The sequence below is a fragment of the Cottoperca gobio genome, chromosome 1, assembly GCF_900634415.1.
Source record: "Cottoperca gobio chromosome 1, fCotGob3.1, whole genome shotgun sequence".
In the NCBI taxonomy this organism is placed as follows: Eukaryota; Metazoa; Chordata; class Actinopteri; order Perciformes; family Bovichtidae; genus Cottoperca; species Cottoperca gobio.
This window is the reverse complement of record NC_041355.1, coordinates 6,854,818-6,874,457: the sequence shown is the minus strand read 5'-3', so window position 1 is coordinate 6,874,457 and position 19,640 is coordinate 6,854,818. Positions and strand designations below refer to the sequence as shown.

The 19,640-nt window shown below is 40.6% G+C and overlaps 2 protein-coding genes across 3 annotated transcripts; one reads left to right on the top strand and one right to left on the bottom strand.

Moving 5' to 3' along the window:
- Positions 1 to 848: 848 nt before the first annotated feature.
- Positions 849 to 16,147, top strand: chtf18 (CTF18, chromosome transmission fidelity factor 18 homolog (S. cerevisiae)). Its single transcript, XM_029439502.1, has 22 exons — positions 849 to 1,113; positions 1,579 to 1,668; positions 1,760 to 1,910; positions 3,034 to 3,223; positions 3,356 to 3,448; positions 4,652 to 4,704; positions 4,802 to 4,931; positions 5,127 to 5,351; positions 5,441 to 5,538; positions 5,650 to 5,773; positions 5,881 to 6,008; positions 6,364 to 6,457; positions 6,645 to 6,743; positions 6,830 to 6,960; positions 7,965 to 8,079; positions 8,233 to 8,457; positions 9,093 to 9,242; positions 9,436 to 9,566; positions 11,450 to 11,594; positions 11,689 to 11,787; positions 12,980 to 13,049; positions 15,822 to 16,147. The coding sequence occupies exons 1-22, from the start codon at positions 1,026 to 1,028 to the stop codon at positions 15,941 to 15,943; spliced, it is 2,751 nt and encodes a 916-aa protein (XP_029295362.1). The 5' UTR covers positions 849 to 1,025; the 3' UTR covers positions 15,944 to 16,147.
- On the bottom strand, positions 16,078 to 19,172 carry LOC115013306 (guanine nucleotide-binding protein G(I)/G(S)/G(O) subunit gamma-13-like). Of its 2 annotated transcripts, none has more exons than XM_029439522.1 (3): positions 18,766 to 19,172; positions 16,698 to 16,802; positions 16,078 to 16,584 (listed from the first exon to the last, which is right to left on the bottom strand). In XM_029439522.1, the coding sequence occupies exons 2-3, from the start codon at positions 16,793 to 16,795 to the stop codon at positions 16,479 to 16,481; spliced, it is 204 nt and encodes a 67-aa protein (XP_029295382.1). In that variant the 5' UTR covers positions 16,796 to 16,802; positions 18,766 to 19,172; the 3' UTR covers positions 16,078 to 16,478. The 2 variants fall into 2 exon arrangements, with proteins under 2 accessions (XP_029295382.1, XP_029295374.1); XM_029439514.1 differs by having other exon boundaries at positions 16,698 to 16,805; positions 18,766 to 19,152.
- Positions 19,173 to 19,640: the final 468 nt, after the last annotated feature.

Here is a 19,640-nt window from a genome sequence, read left to right as displayed (position 1 = left end):
CAGTATGAACATGTGCAGCAACATATAAAGAGCAGGTATAAGTACAGGTATAGACAGTGGTATAAATATGTATACATTATAGGTGAGATATATACAGTATGGACAGTAATTGATGACCACTTGTCTTATTACTTGTCATATTTAGTATGTTATAAAAAGCATGCATTATTATTATGTACTATGGATGCATTTTGTTGTCACCTGTGTGTAATTACAATAAAGTTTAATGTAATGTAATGTTATGTAATCTAGCCTAATTAAGCGTCAGTGGTCCTGCTTCAAAACAAATCAAGATAATTAGTTTAAGACTTTTCCAGTCCTAAATAACTATGCAAATTAAGAGCCAATCCTTGCAACAAAAGACCTAAAAAACAAGAACATTTGAAGCTATAAAAAAATCTATATGATACAAAGTGTTTTATAAAAGTCTTTGAGTTTTCGTCCTTGTAACAAGCACCTATATGTTACTGAAAGTTAAAAATTATAGATTGATTAAAGATGTGCCATATTATGTCATTCCCATACTGAACCTTTTGTTGATCTGTTTTACAAATGCACGTGACAAGATATTTGTAGATTTATCTTCTATATTATTTTTTATGACTTTGATCTTCAAATGTAATTTATTTTTCAAGGTTCAGAAAAAATATATAAAATAGTATTTTCTAATCACTCTTATTTTTATTTACATTCATAAAAGTAAAAACTCACTTTCATGATATCAAGAAAGAGGTGGAGCTATATATTAAGACAATAACAGCAATAATTAAATAAAAAAACAAACAAGTTATTATCTATGCGGTGCATGATGGGAGCTATGTTTTAGCAACCAATCAGAGGACGGGGGACACACTTTACCCGGAAGTAATACTTCACAACAAAAAATTACCGGGAAATCTGCTCTCCTGTTGCTGTTGAGGTCGCGAAGGGAATATTTATGAGAAAGGAGTGTTTTTCATGAAGTGTTTTTCAGATTAAACACATTACCGGGTCGCTGCTTGTTTCGTGTACCTGTCTGAGCCGATATGGACGAATATGATGAACTGTTCGAGATACAGGACGACTTTGAGGATCAGTTCGCCGACGAGCTGGAAGCGATGGCTCAGATGGAGGGTGAGGAACTAAAGTTAGCTAACAAACATTATCAGGGCCTTTAATGTATGTTCCCAAAAAGCAGACTATAGTTTACAAATGTTGTATGTCCACCAGTGGTGGAAGAAGTACTCAGTTACTTGAGTAGAAGTAGAAATACTCAGTTACAAGTAAAGTATTAGTAGTATAGTATCCTGCATTTAAAATATTACTTAAATAACGTTATGAACAAAAGTATTACCATCAAGATCTACCTAAAATACTAAAAGTATTCATGGTGCAGAATGGCCACATTTAAGAATACCTGTAATATGTGTGTAACAATCATTTAGTCTAACATATTCAATGTATGAATCAGAATAGCGACACATCCTCACAGGAGCAGCTGTGAATGTTTGACATTGTTTTTGTTTGATAAATGTTATCAATTATTTTGTATCCTAATCACTTCACTTATATGTGTATGTCTTTTCATGAATGGCTTAGATGAATCTGCTAAGCCGGGTAAACGTCAGAAGCAGGATCCAGGAGGCAACATTTCTGACATAGAGCACCCGCTGGATGCACAGCCCACCAGTGAGTTCCCCCTGAGAGTACACTTGCTGTTTTTATGTCCTTGTTGTGTTTGCTTGATGTTGTAAGTTTAAATCTGACTTTGTTCTCGCAGCCCCAAAGGCAAAGCGGCAGAAGCAGGATGCAGGAGTGGCCAAGCGACTTTTCAACTCACTGCAGACTCAAGAGAGCAAAGCCCCGACAGAGAGAGATGACATCACACCGCCGTCCTCTCCGGAGCAGTGTGAAACCCCGCGCAACTTCAGGTAGGAGAGATGCATGGCTCGGTGGAGACATCAGTAGAAAGCAGACATTTTTGTGGATTAGATATTTTAACACAGAATTAGGGTTGCAAAATTCCAGGACTATTCAAGGTGGAAACTTTCATGGGAATTAATGTGTAATATTTGGGATTTAACAGGAAATAAAATGTATACATAGGGGTTATTTGATCTGGCTGTATGTACCATGCCATATGCAGAAATAAACTAACCATTTACCATATCTTAAGCAGACATAATCCATTTATTTGCTAAATAAATCATGTATTGGAAGAGTGTGCTGCTTAATGCTGTGCATTGTTACAATTACATAAAATTGACATACTTTTATTGAAATTGCGCAAAATGTCCCAAGCTTATCTTCACTTGGAAATGTGTCAGAAATTAACTAAAGATTCTCCAACCCTTTGCAACCCTACACAGACTACTTGGTTTTATACTGTATCTGCTGCATCATTGGGAATTGAAAATATTTATAAAATAAACAATAGGAGTACACTTATTAATGCTCAAATCCCAAACAAGTAAGAGGAATTTAAAAGGTAATACATCACAAGGATGAAACAGGGCAGGGTACGATTTATAGAGACACAAAAGCACTTGCCTCAGGAAGAGCTGCAGCTGGTGACACCTCACCTGTATAGACTGAGTATTGAACAATCTTTTTGTTCTATTCCTTTCAAAGTATTTTTTTATGTGGTGTTTGGGCACTTTAATCACGATCGTTTCCATTCAGGCTCTCCTTGTTTTGATACTAAAATTATTTAGTCTATCATTTAATTGAAAGAAGAATCAATTGATGACAATTTTGGTAATTAGATTAGTAATTCAAAGAATATATTAAGTAAAAAGACCAAACGTTTCTTCATTACAACCTTTCAAATCTGAGGATTTTCTTTTTTCCTTTTTTAAAAATGATTATAATATGAATACCGTTGGCATTTTAGATTGTTGCTCAGACAAAAAGTAAGAATTTGAAGACATAACACTGAAAAAATGTGAAGGACATTTATCATTATTCACATTTTATAGATGGAACAACATATATATAATATTATTATATTATTTAAAAAAACACAGACTTCTGAACACTGTTTGTGTGTTTTAGGACTACCCCAGCCGTGTTGGACATCAGTGGCTTTGCTTCAATCCCAGAGACACCCAGGCGACCTCCCACAGCGGCGCCAGCATCGCTGCATGTGCTGAGGCGGCCTCCTATAGAGGGAGAGTACATCAGTGTGACGGACACATCAGGGAGTCGGGTCTACCTCAGACAAACAGAAGACACAGGGACAAAGGTTAAACTCCTCGGCATGTTGAATGCTACACAAACAGATGTTGGGCAGCATCCTAAACCCTGATTCATTGTCAAGATACAGACTTCTGTTATATTTCTGTTGTTCTTTGCATTTACCTGTGTGACTCTCCAGGTACAGGACTCCAGATTGGTACCAGACCCCCAGGGTTCACTGGGGCTGCTGACAGTGCCAATAAGTGTGTTGAGAGATCAAGAGGCCGAGAGGGTGAGTGACCAGGATGCCGTTGTTTGTGTATAATCTGCCTGCACATAATACACACTGTTGATTCTAAGTAAGGTTTAATCAGTTTCACTAAACCTAAACATTTCATTATTATTACCAAAATACATAGAATAGTACATATATTTAAGGGGCAAAGATTTGACAGCTTTGCGTCCGCTAAACCTGCAAATATGACAAAAAGAAAACGTATAGTTCTCAAAGCACCAGCAGAGGGTGAAATGCACTCATAACGGTGTTTCCAAGCAAATAGAGTCGCTATTCTCCTGTGCTGCATGTATTTAAATGAGGTATTATGCATATTGGCGCAAAATTGACCCTTTTCTAAGCAAATTAGCCTCGTTGCAAAAACAATATAATTCACAAAGATCAGCGCTAACAGCCACACACAGTTACAGTGAAATGATTAGTGTCTGCAGAGAGTTGGTGGTAACTGCACATATATAAGGGGTGTGACAGTTGTGTCACGAAGAATAAATGAATAAAGCTCCCCTACATGACATTTCTTTTAAACATGAGAAAATATTTTATGAAAAAGAAGGTTATAATGTAAACATATTATATTTTCCCTTCCACTCTGTCAATTGCCTTCATGATGTTTGGATGGCAGTGGCTCACAACTGTTGGCCTCAATCACATTTATACTTCACAAAATGAATAATAACAACAATAATAATAGTAATATCATTAGCGCAACATGTTTTGTGAATCCTCTGACATGGGGCAGATAACGAATACAATTGATCACAATCACAATTCATGGTGCTTTCAGCGGTCGCAATCCTTTGTAAATTTCCCCGTCGTGGGACAAATAAAGGATTTCTGATTCTTTGTGATTTCGCCCCCGAGTGTATCTCCTGCCACAAAAAACATATGAACATACATGCTGGCTTTTAACTCTAAATTCTAATTTATTAATTAATTTGAAAAGAAATCATGATTTGATTTAATAACTTCTGCACTGAAATATAATATATCAGTGTCACCTTTTCTATATACATACAGTAATTCACTGTGTGTGTGTGTGTGTGTGTGTGTGTGTGTGTGTGTGTGTGTGTGTGTGTGTGTGTGTGTGTGTGTGTGTGTGTGTGTGTGTGTGTGTGTGTGTGTGTGTGTGTGTGTGAGGGATCCATGGGGCTCTTGATATTGTAAACTTGGTTTCATTTCTCTGTCTTTGAAATCCTGCAGCGCCACCAGCAGGATGTGCAAGAATCTCAGCGTCTTATAGATCTGCTGTCCAGGTAACTCACCACCTGTCACACTGACTCATCAAGAATCTGATTGCATGCAGCAGTACATTGTTTTTAATTTTCTTTTTGAATTTGTGTCGCATTCCAGCAGTGTGAACGATGTGCTCGTTCAGCCCGAAGAAGAGAGCGACGATCCTGAAGACACAGAGGGCCGAGCCTCTCGACTCTGGGTGGACAGATTCTCCCCCCGACAGTACACACAGCTTCTCAGTGATGATGTGAGTCATGTTTAGTGTTTCTGTGTAACTTTATTTAGATATGGAAACTCATTTCTGCCAGTAAAAGAAAAAATAAGATAAAAACGTACAAAAAATTATGACAAACTTTCCAGAAATAACAAATTACCGGTAATCTAAAAAGAATTACTTGCTTATCATTATTTTTGAGAGAGTTTTTTTCACTTTTCTTTGCAGTTCACCAACCGCTGTCTTCTCAAGTGGTTGAAACTTTGGGACACTGTTGTGTTTGGGAGAGAGAGGAAGGCCCGCACTGCCCGGCCTGACAGACAGGCTCCCAACGAGAACTCATTTAAACCCAATCAACCCAATCAGATACAAAATCGCTTCAAGACCAAGATTGAAATGACTGAGGAGCTGCTGGAGGCCGAGCTGGATCAGTACAACCGCCCCAGATTCAAGGTAAACACACCTGTGCACTCATGCCAATACAATTTCAGTTTAATGAACTTTAGTTGTTGTACAAGATTAATGTTTTGTATTTTCTCTAGGTGGCATTGTTGTCTGGTCCTCCAGGTTTAGGAAAGACCACCCTGGCTCATGTCATAGCAAAGCATGCTGGGTACAACGTGGTAGAAATCAATGCCAGGTTAGACGAAACCGAATGAAAAGTGACCCAAATATAGCAGTAAATCAAAAGAATTAGGTTCACAATAACCCTCCTGCCGTGACCTCAGTTGTTCTGTTGATGTTTTTGCAGTGATGATCGTAGTGCAGAGGTCTTCCAGAAACGCATCGACACAGCAACGCAGATGAAGTCAGTTTTGGGGTCCAACGAGCGGCCGAACTGCCTCATTATTGATGAGATCGATGGAGCACCTGCGGTACGTTCTGGACACTTTAAAATCAGTAAAAGAAGCCCATCAAAGATAACAGCGGTAATGCATTCCTTCAATCTTTGTTATAAATCTTTATGCTTGGTGTTCCACAGGCTGCCATCAACATCCTGTTAGCAACTCTGAGCAGGAAGGACGGACACGGTGCAGGTGCAGAGACTACGAAGAAGAAAAAGAAGGATGCCATCCTGCTTCGACCGATCATCTGCATCTGTAACGACCTGTAAGAGAGACTGTGATGTGTAACCGCAGCATCAAAGTGGAAACATTAGATTTTTGTTATAGCAGAATATTTTTAATTGCTAATCTTCCCGCTAGTCTGGACCGTAAACGTCACACCAGCATGGCGCTCACTGACGCGACTGTCTATACGGGTTCTGTGCAGTCTGAGGTTTTCCTTTGATATGTGTGAGAGTATTCCTCACCTAGTTGTAGATCAGCACTGATGCTTATGATTGACTGTCATTCATAATTTAACAATGAACCTGACGGCGAAAGAAACTCAAAAGGACTAGATTGGGAAGTGTGAATATTGAGTTTTCTCTGCAGCCATCATCTGATTCCTTTCCTTTTTTTAGTTATGTTCCAGCTCTCAGACCTCTCAGGCAGCAGGCCTTCCTCCTGGTTTTCCCTCAGACTCAGCCTTCCCGCCTCGCACAGCGACTGGCAGAGGTCAATACACACACACACACACACACACACACACACACACACACACACACACACACACACACACACACACACACACACACACACACACACACACACACACACACACAGAAACATACATACATAAAGTCACACACAGGAGTACACACCAACAATCCCTTCAGGGTTTACATTGAGGTTTTGTTTGCAGATTTCAGTCCAGCAGGGAATGAAGACAGACACAGGAACTCTGCTGTGTCTTTGTGAGAAGGCCGACAACGACATCAGGTCTTGCATCAACACCCTGCAGGTGGGTGGCAGCACTGTGGAGGAAAGTCTGCATGAGCAGTAACATACAGTATAATTATCTCACAAAATGTGTTCTTGTCTGCGCAGTTCCTCCACGGTCGAGGCCACAAGCGAGTGGACACAAAGACTATCCAGTGTGTCTCTGTGGGGCAGAAGGACCAGAACAAAGGCTTGTTCCATCTGTGGCAGGGAATCTTCCAGTTGCAACGTACAAAACGGTACAGCATGTTCTTCCGGTTGTTTCTGGGAGTTTGTCATGTAATTGTAAATGTCTTCCTGTGTTTGCTGGATGCTAAGACCTTTTTAAGTCCATGGCCTCATTTCTCTAGAGGCAGTTAAGATCAAATGTAGTGCAACATGTTGAAATGAAGCAACGGTTCAACAAGAGATGTGCAGGCTGTTGTGCTCCCAGAGAGGCTGCATTCAGTTGAAATTCAGTTGAACCCATAACTGTTTTGTAAGTTTGCATTTACTGTGGACACCAACAAGGAAATTAGAAACTAAATGTGTTAAATCAGCTTTCTGAAGGCCTCAAAGGTATTAAAAAAATGTTTAAATGATTGTTAATATGTGATTTGAGCAAAAAATGGCTGAAAAATCTCCAGTATTGTTCCAGACCTGTAAAATATGTGGACCTTTTAAAGAAATATATATATTTGTAAATCCATTCATCCATTCTCTGCTGCCTATCCAGATCCAGGTTGTGTTTTTAAAGATATTTTTATGAATTATTGTTATAACCTCCGGGAAAACTGTGTGATACAAATGTCACTAAGTGTTTGCACCGAAGTAAATGATTCTAGGCCATATCATCCCTACATGCATATCTTTCATTCTTTGGCCTGTAGGATCGTGAAACATGTATTATATTATATTCTCTGGGGTTTTAAATATGCATTTAAAAGTCTTAGATTTATCTTGAACCCTGCATAAACTCTGTTTGTAACCTGGTCAAAACACAAACACAGTTGAGAGTTTTATGGTAGTCATAAGTCTGTCCTTTCTCTGGTCTGTGACACACGTTTGTATTGTGCTTTCTGTGAGAGTGAATGACACGAGGCACAATTAAAAAGGCACAGTAGGCAAATGTCAACTCGTCACACCTTCAAATCAAAGTAACATGATCTGATCTGTAACCATGCCGTCTTATCTGTTACCTCTGTCTGCTTCTTGGATCCTCACTAACTAGATGTTGAGTAAGCGTCCACATTTGTTCCTTCAGGAAACGTATTGGTGAGGGGTTTGACGAGGCACCAGGCTCAGGAGGTGGAGGTCAGAGGTTTGAGCACATTCTACATTTGGCCTCATCTAGTGGGGAGTTTGAGAAGGTTTCTCAGGTAACGCACCTTCTGGATATTTTTTATTTAATCTCCGTACACAGACCCTTGCTTTACTAGCAGAAGTTAAATACAAATAATAGTTTAACGGTTTATAAATCACTACATTATGATGTCTGATGTCATGTTGAACATCTGTCTCTTTGTTTTCAGGGTCTGTATGAAAATTATCTGTCCATGCATGTGAGGGACCCCAACCTGCACAGTGTGTGTGAGGCTCTGGAGTGGCTGTCGTTCTCAGACAGGTTGAACCAAGTGATTATGCAGGGGCAGCACTTCTCTCTGATGAGATACTTGCCCTTCCTGTCCGTTGCATTCCACTTCCTGTTTGCCCACACACACGTGCCCCGCATCAGCTATCCACACAGCCAGTACGAGGTACTAGTCAACTGCATGCACCTTTCTGTAGCGATATGATGAAAACAATAGAAACGCATAGAAAAACTGAAGAAACATTGAATGAAGATAAATAAAATAAGGGTCCAATATAAACAAAGAGAATCAGAACGATGTGCCGATGTAATTTCACATGTTTTTTACTTTTACTTTTTAAGCTTCTATTCAGGTTTTTGAAGGAAGTTTTGAATGTTTCATCATCACCCTAAAAGATTATTTAAAAAACCTCCAATAAAATGGGCTTAGGGGGTTAGGCTTTCTTTAATAAACATAGCTCAGTGCGTGTCTCCCTTTGTGTGCGGGAGAGCAAACTGTTTAACATGTTTAACTGTTTGCTCTAAACAACATTTAAAATGTTGGTATTCATGAAAACTGTACAGGAGGTGAATATGTATACAACTCGCCTGTTTAAATCATATTAAGGCTTGAAGTTAGGCATTATTAGGGGCGTGGCCACTTTGAGTGACAGGTGGGTGTCGTCTCAGGTCAACGTTATGAATGAAGATCCGAAGCTTCTAACTCTTCGATACAGCCCGACAAAGAACGAACGCATACATGAGGTGTTTTAAACGGGAAGGTGTAGTTTATAACAAATGAGATTATTGTGTCCTCTCCAGGCCTCCACCCGGCTCCTCAGCAGCAGGAACGCTTTGTCCACCATGTTGGCCGAGATCCCAGCATGCATCAGAACGAGGATCAGCCAGCTCAGCCTGTCCCTTGATATGCTCACACTGCTCCTCGACATCATCTGTCCCAAGCTACGGCCTGTATGTAAAAGCATGTCCAGTAAATGTGTGTATGTGGGTAAATGTCGGAACTGTGATCTACAGATACAAGAACTACTCACTCAACCTATGCTATACAAATTGACAGGTTGAGGGAAATGTAATGGATTGCATATAACGTCAGTAAAGCTTTCAGGTTCTGCGTCTATTCTTAAATTCTGTGCGATTCTTCCAGGTAAATCCGCAGCTATTCAGCAGCAGAGAGAAGGAGCAGATGCGTGAGCTGATCAGCACCATGCTTGCATACAACCTTTCATACAGGCAGGACCGCACACCTGAAGGGCAGTACACATACATGCTGGAGCCGTGAGTACACGCACACGCACACGCACACGCACGCACACGCACGCACACAAACCTGTATGTTGCAAGTGGACACATGCAGGGCAGATGTGTGTTTCTGGGGTGTTGAAGGTCACAGATCTTGTCCACACTAGTTCTCTGCATGGAGGCTTAGAGAGTAATCCCCTTAACACCTGGTGTGTGAGTGTGTGTTTGATGGTAGTAGTGTGGGAGCAGAGTAGCAAGCTGGTGGACAAACAGACGAAAGGATGCGTAAATAAGGCGAGACGATATCGAGGCAAAACCTTAAAGGAGCAGAACTCGGCACACTTTGGTTCAAACTTGTGCTTTCACCATCGGAGACCTTTGTTCATCTTGGACCTTATTTTTATTTTTTATTTTTTTGCCACTGAGGACAGCAGTGATGGTAAAATTAGATAACTAGCCGTGCATTTCAGCCATGCCGACCCAGGTCAGGGGGCAGCCGCACACCCAGAGGGGCTCCTTCCTGCAGGCTCGCTGCGACAACGTGATGTTCACCAACGATTGGGGGCTGCCTCTCGTGTTGGCTCTGCTGCTGCTTCTCCTGATCTACACCTTCCTGTACCTGCCATCTCTAGCGCACCACAACGCCTCTCTCTGAAACCTCATCATAAAGATTTAGAACAAAATTGTGGCTATAAACATAAACATCACAGACGGCAGCGGATACGCTCCCCCCCACCCCCCACCCCCCTCCCATTGCCAACATGGTTATGTGGTTGGACGGCTCTTTTTCTGGACACTGTTGTTGATTGGTCGGACTGGCAGAATTATTAACGTCGCCTGGTTTCAGAAGGTTACGAGTGGAGAGACATGCAGAGAACAAGAGCTGGAAACTTGAACTTCATTCATTACAAATAAGTGTTTTTGGAGTGAAAATATATTTAACATGTATAACCATTAAGTGTTTTAATGAGGAACTTATATCTCAGGTCTGTTGTTGAATATTCTCAGTGCTCTGACAAATGCATTTAGTCACTCCTGCATGTGTCATGCATGTGAATATGGTTACAAATGTATCTAACACAAAGACTAAAAGGCTAATTGTGTAAGTGACTTAAAGTTAAATAAATGTAACTTGTAACTTGTATGAAAGTCAAGTTTTTAACCTTGATTTATATGCTACAAGACGTGAGCGAAACGAGGGGTGTCAGAGAATGTTGGCAGAGACGTTCACATTTCTGCCATCGTGGCGTGGCCTGGACGTGCCTCCATCCAGCCCCTTTGCAGTTTTTATTTTTTATTTTTGAAAAACATGTTAATCATACCAGAATATTTTTGCAGGAGGACTTTCATTTTATAAATTGTATGTAACTGTAAGGTGATATGGTTGTCTGTGTGCCCCTTTGCCAGAGGTTAAAGTACTTAAGATTAGCTGCATGGTGAATAATCCATCATGTTTCATGAGTTGAGCATCCAAGCAGCTCTTTCATTAGACTAAAATATCAGCGGTGTTATCGTCAGAACTTAAAGTCATAACGTGCAATAAATAGCTCGCAGTCACATAGACTGGTATTATTTAATTTAATTTAGTTTAGAGTGTGTGTGTGTGTGTGTGTGTGTGTGTGTGTGTGTGTGTGTGTGTGTGTGTGTGTGTGTGTGTGTGTGTGTGTGTGTGTGTGTGTGTGTGTGTGTGTGTGTGTGTGTGTGTAAGAGGATTAGGGTTTTAGAGAATGACAGATTCAGGGTTTTATTCTGGAGAACATTAACCATGGCACTAAATGAGTAAGCTTAACATTATTATTTTGTCATCTAACAAAGTTCACCTCTGTGTCAGCTACGAGTGTGTTTGTGTTTAAACAATGTGTGTCTCTTGTTGTTTGTGTAGAGCTATTTACTTAGCGTGGTACTATGTGTGTTTGCAGGCATGTTGAGGAAGTAGTGAGGTTTCCGGGCCTGCCTCCGCGCCGTCAGCTGACTTATCAGGCCAAGCAAACCATCAGTAGAGAGATGGAGCAAGAGAAGATGAGGAGAGCCGAGCAACTGATGCTGCAACGAAACCCTGCAGTGGTGAGCCAGATTGTAGGTCACATACTGTGCAATCAGGTCACCATGTGTGCGTTAATTATCTAATGTATTTATAATCTGCTTTGTCTGTGTGAAGCACAAAGAGGCCGAAAAAAAGACGGCTGGTCCTAACCCCATCAAGAACCACCAGCAGAGGCTGGAAAACATCGTCAAACAGACCACAGTGGAGATCAGGGTGAGACACACACACACACACACACACGCACACACACAGGATTTGTCCCTTCAGAGGACATTACATCGCCTTACATTGATTTCCTGGAGATGCACCCTAATTTACCACAACCAGGAATCCCCTGATCACAAACCCTCACTGTAAACAAAAACTAAATCTTAATCAGATGTTATGATTTACCTTGTGGGGACAAGTTTATTCTATTCACACATTGGGGAAGTGAAAGCAATGGTAGGATTTGTTACTGAAAATGGAGCCTAAAGAAAGATGCATCTCAACCCCCAACACAGTCCCAGGTGACAAATGTTCTCATTGCACTTTTGAATAAAGCAGAAAACATATTTTATTAATCAGCGCATTAAAAATGTTTTATTGTTGATTTAAAGTTCAATATTTATCTAGAAGTCCACACAGATTGCTGATTTCTGTTTCTTCTGAGGCCTGTATTATTTCCCTTGATATTTATGTGTTGTGTATGTTTTACATTAATCTTATTTGATTTGTTAAGTCATTAAAATGCATCCTTATAACAGATACAACATGCATACACATACATAATAGTGGCCTTGAACACCTTGGCACCACAAGAAGAGAAGCAGTCGTGTAGCTTACACACTCTGCTGCTAACAATGTCTTGATAAAAAACATTTTGGCAAAAGCATCTTAAGCGCTCCTGCTTTTCTTTTTCAAATGACTAGAAGATGAGTCTTCAGAGGCTGACCATGTATGTGTCTAGTTTTTACCTTTGGTGGTGGTTGTTTGGTTTTTAAAGCACCTCGTTGATCAGGAAAGTAGCACTCTGTCTCTATTAGTACTGAGCCTGCCACAGTTGTATGTGACAGTTGGTGCCTGCAGGTGGAGCCAGCATCTGTTTTGCACTGACCAGCAGAGCCTGGGTGAGCTGCAGAGTTATAATAGTTTAGTAATGCAGTGATAGAGAGGGTGAGCCTCTAGAGGGCAGAACTGAGGATAATGAGAAGCCACTGGGTTACAGTCCCTAATGGTGAAACTGGGAAATCAGGCTAATGAGAGGTGTGTGTGTGTGTGTGTGTGTGTGTGTGTGTGTGTGTGTGCGTGTGCGTGTGCGTGCATGTGGGTGTTCATTTATTTTGACCTTCTTATTGAGGACGGTGTTTCAGAAACTTCCAGATTAACTTCATCCTCTTCGTCACTTTGTGTTTGTGTTCTTCAGCCGGAGGTGGATTTCTTTGGTCGAGCTGTTGACCCCAAACCCCAGAGGCCGCACCCCACCTCAGAGACAGGTACTGTGACAAACCCCTTGAGTATATGACTATATGAACTATGGGATGTCAAGATACCAGAGATATAGTAGTCGGTACTCATTTTGGTTAAAAAAACCGAAACAATAAATCCTATGTATCTACTTCAACATGCACTCCTTTTATTACGTTTGCATACTTGTTTTAGTTTAACAGGTCATGATTTCTTCTTTAATATCAGTTTCAGATGTACTATATTTATTCATCATAAAAGCTTTTTTTTCCAATTTCCTTGGATACAAAGTGGAACATAAAGAGCATCTGATCAGAGCGTCATTGTGAATAATTTTACATACTAGGAACAAAAAAAAAAAGCCACTCGAGTGTGTCTAACATTGTGCAGTGGTGTGTGTCTGCCATCTGCAGAGTCTATATATAACACTGAGCGTTTTGGAGGCATTCTGGTAAACAATGGCAGCGTAGTCCATTATTGGTAGACTAAGTAACAATGTCTGGAACGACCGATCAAAACCACAAATGTACATTTTTCATGGCCTTTTGCGTGTGGTCTAAAGGTATCATTTGACGCTAGTGTAGCTTCATTTATCCAAACCCTTTGAGAACACGGGCTGTTCAGGGGAAAATGCCTCAAGGCACATCAGGTCCAAACACACCAGAGGTGAAAAGTGATGTGTGTGTGTTATGCTTCAAAGTTAGAGCTCCTGTGGCACACTGCACGCAGGAGATTTGGACTGTCAACAGCACCTGCATTTTCCCCTACATACTGTTGACAATATCATATTTCTGTCGACAACATAAAAGGCTCGACGAGGCCTGAGCTACAGCCTCCTCCTTATATTTGGACACCAGCCAATGGAATAAACAATCTTCATATTTTATGGATGTAAATGTAAAATACTAAATGACTTTACCACAGTTATATAACTTTAAGTCATTGTTGCATGTTTGTAGTCCCTGTGGTTTGGCCTGCCAGTAGCTTTGTGTCATGGGAAACAAAACATGACTGCAGTGTTCAAATGCATCCCACTAAAAATAGCACATTTGCATAAACAATAGAGCAGAATTGTGTAGCTTGTTCTCTCTCATCCAACATGGCCACCTGGGGTGAATATTTTCTAAATAGCATTTCCACTTTTGCTCGCAGTTATGAAGTGCACACGACTTTGGAAGATGCATTGTTGACTTATGTTAATATCCAGTAAAAAAACACCCAGTTGTTGCTTTTGTTTATATGCAGTATTTCTTATGCTGCGTGAACATAAAGTGTTACAACCACAGCAACGTGTTCCTTTCAATGTGGAGAAAAAACATTAGAAATATTCCGTTGAAAGGCCTCTATTATTTAAAATGTGTAAAAAAATAAAAAAGGTTTTGCGTGCTCACAGGTGTGCAGGTAACTGTTATTGTGACTCTAAACATGCTTTGCACAAATACCTGTACTTTCTGTTAACATTAGCCCAGATTCAGCGCTCAGTAGTCCTGCTAAAGTGAACCCATTACAATCACTAACCTTCCTGAAAGCCGGAATTCCCATAATTGATCAACAGGGTAATCGGGGTGGAACTGCTGAGCTGTGGCTGTTTAGTAGGTCAAAGCAGGAACAATGACAAGCCTCTGCTGACTCAAACAGGCGCAGCTCTCCTGTTCATTTTGACATGTTTCATTAATCAAAACGATGGCGTACTTGCATGAGCATGTGAGACACGCGACACGTAAATATATCTGCAATTTTCAAGTGACAAATCCTTTTTGTGAAGCGTGGCGAGAGCCTCAGTTTGAGTGAGACTGTGGTTGATGGAGATGATCGTACATTTCTATTGTGCACTGATTGGAGTTAAGTCGCTGATATACAGCACAGTACGCTGGGTCCCTGCATACACTGATGACTTCATATGAATGTGTGGTCTAAATGTTTGAGTCACACACACACACACACACACACACACACACACACACACACACATACACTCATGGCTGTGTGCATGCACAGAGGATCATTTGTGTTATAAGTAGGGCTACACTTAATGTCATTGATTATTCAATTAACCTTTTAGTCTATGAAAATATCAGAGAATCAGGTTTCATTTCTCATCACAAGTTCCCAGAGCCGAGGCTGATTTTAAAAAAGGAGACGGTGAGGAAAAGAAATAAGGTATTTGGGTTTTCTAATCACATGATGAGAGCTGCAAATACGCACAACGGGGAAGTAATTTAGTTTTTCACTTTAGAGGATTAGTGGAACAGCTTAATCAATTAGTTGATCAAATTAATCCGTAATAGTTTTGATAATCAATTAATGTGTGTTTAAGTTGGGCTTTAAGATACAATGATAGAAGCTCACTGGTTCCAGATTGTGAAAATGTGAATGTTTGCTGGTTTTCTTACTCGTCTATGAAAAATAAACTGAATATCTTTTAAGGTTAAGAAGAAACAAGTCATTTGAAGGCGTAAAACAGGGATTTGGAAAATTGTGATTTCTGACGTTTTATAGATAAATCAATGCATTGTACATATTATTAGTACTATTCGGTTTTATATTTATGATTCTTTACTTTTGCAGTACTTGTTTTTCATTATGCACCAAAATACCAAAGCAAATTCAATGTCTGTGAAAACCTACTTCTACTGTACTGTCTTTTTATTCAGAGTTTATATTAAGGGTTTTCTAATCAAGCTTTAAATGTCTGCCCTCACATTTTATGACATCATCACCCCAAAACAAATCCTTGGTCAATTAGAAAGAAGTGATTAATCTGATTAAATGAGTAACCCAGTCTTTCCCTCCCTCTGTAGGTGAGAAGTGTGCGGTTCTGTCTATGGGAACGGCAGTGGGCGACAGTGACGTGTGGTTCCGGTTCAATGAGGGCATGTCCAACGCCGTCAGACGAAATGTCTACATCAGAGAACTGCTGTAACACATACACACATACACATACATACACACACACACACACACACACATACATACACACACACACACACACACATACACACACACACATACCTGTATGTTATATGTAAGCATCTCAATAAATCCAAAATCCAGCTGTTAAATTCCAAACAGTCTTTATTTTTGATTGACAGTGTAAAGAGCCAATAAAAACGTGTTGTTGAACATTTCTCAGCAGTCCATGAAAACAAATCTCTAGAAAGCTACTCAGTGCTGCACACTCACACACACACAGTAGGCTTAACATAAATTAAAAGCATTCAGTCTCCCAATAAATAAACATGATAATAGCAATAATGTGTGTGTGTGTGTGCGTGTGTGTGTTGTGTGTGCGTGTGTGTGAGAGAGGGAGAGAGAATGGGTGAGTTAGTGCAGCGTTGGAGTGCATGATTCTTTAGTTTATATGCATCTGTGATTGTGTGTCTATTTGTGTGTGTGTGTGTGTGTGTGTGTGTGTGTGTGTGTGTGTGTGTGTGCGTGTGTGTGTGTGTGTGTGACCATTAGAGGATCACACACTTGCCCTTCTCCACCCAGGGATTGGCTCTCATCAGCTCAGGGTTCAGAAATGGATCTTCACAAACACAACCCTCGATCCACTTCACCAGCCTACAAAATAAAACACACACTGTAAGCACAAAACTGATACTCAATACTTCAGAGAGTTTGTGTGTGTGTGTGTGTGTGTGTGTGTGTTTGTGTCTGTGTGAGCACACACTCACTCGGTAACAGTGATGGAGGATTTCTCTCTGTTGATTGCCAGCTGATACTGAAGGCTTTCCACTTCTCTCCTCATCTGTGGAACGTCTAACTCCTCCATGATGCTACTGCTGTTCACACACACACACACACACACACACACACAAAAAAGAAACAGATTGAAGAAACACACTTTGAGTAGTTGAGTTTGCGTTCAGACACGCATATTTTACATCAAAACTATTTGATGTTTTGTTGTAGAAGTCATTTGAGTTCTGCAGTTACGTAGTTAATACTCTACCAGCAACGCTCTACAAGCGTTGTGTTTTCAAGGTTACGAATAATCTTGAACTTGAACACATAGTCTGAAAAAGCTTTCTGTGAAGTATTTCTTTCCTCTTCAGTCACCTCGTGACCCTTTGGTGGGAACCACTTTGGATTTATAACAATATCTGAAAAACCGTACAAAGGCCAGATGGTCACCACTTTGGAGAGCTTCCCTGAACACCAGAGGGAAGTGGTTAATGAGACGTATTCATATTGAAATAGTTGCTGTCAAAATGCCAGGTTCACCCTTAATTGAGACCATATGTAACTTGCTGTGAGTATTTTAAATCATATCAGTGCTCCTACGAGTGAAGGAGACTCTATTATTTGTTTCCACCCCTGGCTCTTCTGTAACCGATGGAAGTTCGTTCACCTTTCACTTAAGTAAAAGTAGAAATATTCTAGTGGTGCGCAGTAAAACTTTTGTTATTGCCAGCCAATCCCATAAAAATACCAAACACAACAATGTATTAATTATTCTCTAAATACTTTCCAATCTGTAAAATCGGGTCACAAATATATTGTTAATTTTAAAGAAAGAAAGCTCAGTAATTCCAGAGCTGGACGCTGTACAAACGTTGTTCAAACAATAAATAATATATAAATAACAAACCTATTTATCTGGGGACTACTTTCCTCGGCAAATTAATACACATTTGGTGTTCTGTTGCGTATTTAGGTCGGTGTCTGTGGGATCAACTCTAAATAAACTAGAGTGCGCGTGTTCGTTGTAATGAAAGAACATGTCAGCTAGTGTGACTGTAGCTCATTTATGTTTTATAAATAGTTTTTGGACAATACTGGAGCACACAGAGTGTTGGGCCGACAAAACAAGACATTTAAAGAAAGAAACAAGACATTTTTCTGACATTTTATAGAACAAACAATAAAATCGATTAATCTAAAGAAAACAATCAGTAGATAAATGATGAAAATAATTGTACATTGCAGCGTATAGACTGAAGTACAAATGCCTTGAAGGTAAAGCTGTAGAGGAAATGCACTTTGTTTTTTATTTGGTTACTGTGGCTGTCCCATAGTGGAGGAAAACTATCCGGTTGCACCATATTAAAATACTAAAATTGACTATAAATACTTTGAAATTGTGCTTAAGTACAGTAAAAATGGAAATGCAATTTGATTGATAACTCTAAGGTTATTTTTTAAGAGCCAGAGATGTAAAACTAAAGCACACCGGCTGTGTTTTCTGTCTTTTTATTTTTACTTATAGTAAATTGTGCCCCACCCTGCCACAGGCCACATACAGCAGGAAGAGAGAGAGACAGAGAGAGAGAGAGAGGGCCCAGATGAGAGTTCAGACCGACCAGGGATCAGTTTAGTCCTCTCTACTGGAAACTGTCTCTCCCTCCTCCTCCTCTCATCCTCTTCATCTCTTTAATGGCTCTAAGTATGTCTGCTGCCTGGTGCCAGTTTCCTCCACCAGCATCCATCCTGCTGTGTCTCACCAGCAGCCAGCTGTTCATGGAAAAGGCCTTCATCATTTAATTATAACATCCTCCAAATGTGCTACAATGACATCAGCCTTCATCTCTCAGCATTCAGGGATATTTCATGCTGCTGATCACACATTTGCATTTAAATTAAGTTGCTTTTAACGCAAACACCAGCGTGTAGGAGGATAAAGCGAGTGTAGATGGTCGCTGTGCAGCCAAAACATCGAAACATCAGCTCTAACGCATTTGTATCGTGATTGTATGTCAAAGGAAACGCGTAAACCCCCCACACACAAACAATCGCTCTTACCGTCAGGCCTACCGGATGGGGACCGCGGGTCGATTTTGTGTGCAGCCGGCTGATGGGGGCTGCAGACGGGGCTTTGACAGCGACAATAACAGCTGAGAGTCGGTGGAGTTTCTCCGGCAGTCCGGCTTCAGTGCAGGAGGAGGAAGAAGTAGAGGAGGAGGAGGAGGAGGCTGTGTGTGTGTGTGTGTGTGTGTGTGTGTCGGCTGTCCGCGGTGCAGGGCACTCCCCTGCGCTCCTCTCTGGTAGCGACTGGATGCGGGATGCGCAGGGCGGAGAGAGAAGGAGCCGCGCCGCCTGCTTTGACAGTCAAACGAGGGCTGGAGCCGAGAGGACGCACCTGTATGGAAATCAGGACACTGAGGTTGAGCAGATGCAGGAAACACGCAAATGAGGACAAGCTCCACAGGGAAAACAAACCCGGAGTTAATGTTTCTATTCAGAGCACCGGAGAGGTCGGTTGCTGTGGTAACTACGACTGATTCCCCAGAGGTCTCCGGTTAAATTAGAAATCAGGATCAAAATCCGCTTTATTATTATTACACTGGAGGAATTTGGTTTTGGTGAATCGACACGAAACAAATACAGAATAGAAAAATAATCCACTATTTAGAAATGTAAAAATATGTACAATGTAACTTTTCTGTGAATATTGCATTTTTTTAAATTAAATCAACCATACAGGGGAGCAATGAATTAAACTATTTATTTATTTAATCAGCATTTTCTAAAATATGCTCTAGAGCAGGAGTCACTAACAGGCGGACCGCGGTCCGAGTCCGGACCCAGACGCCGACCTATCCGGACCCGGATATTTATTTAGCTTTGCGCATTCACATTCCCTCCGCTCTGTATCACACACACACACACACACACAC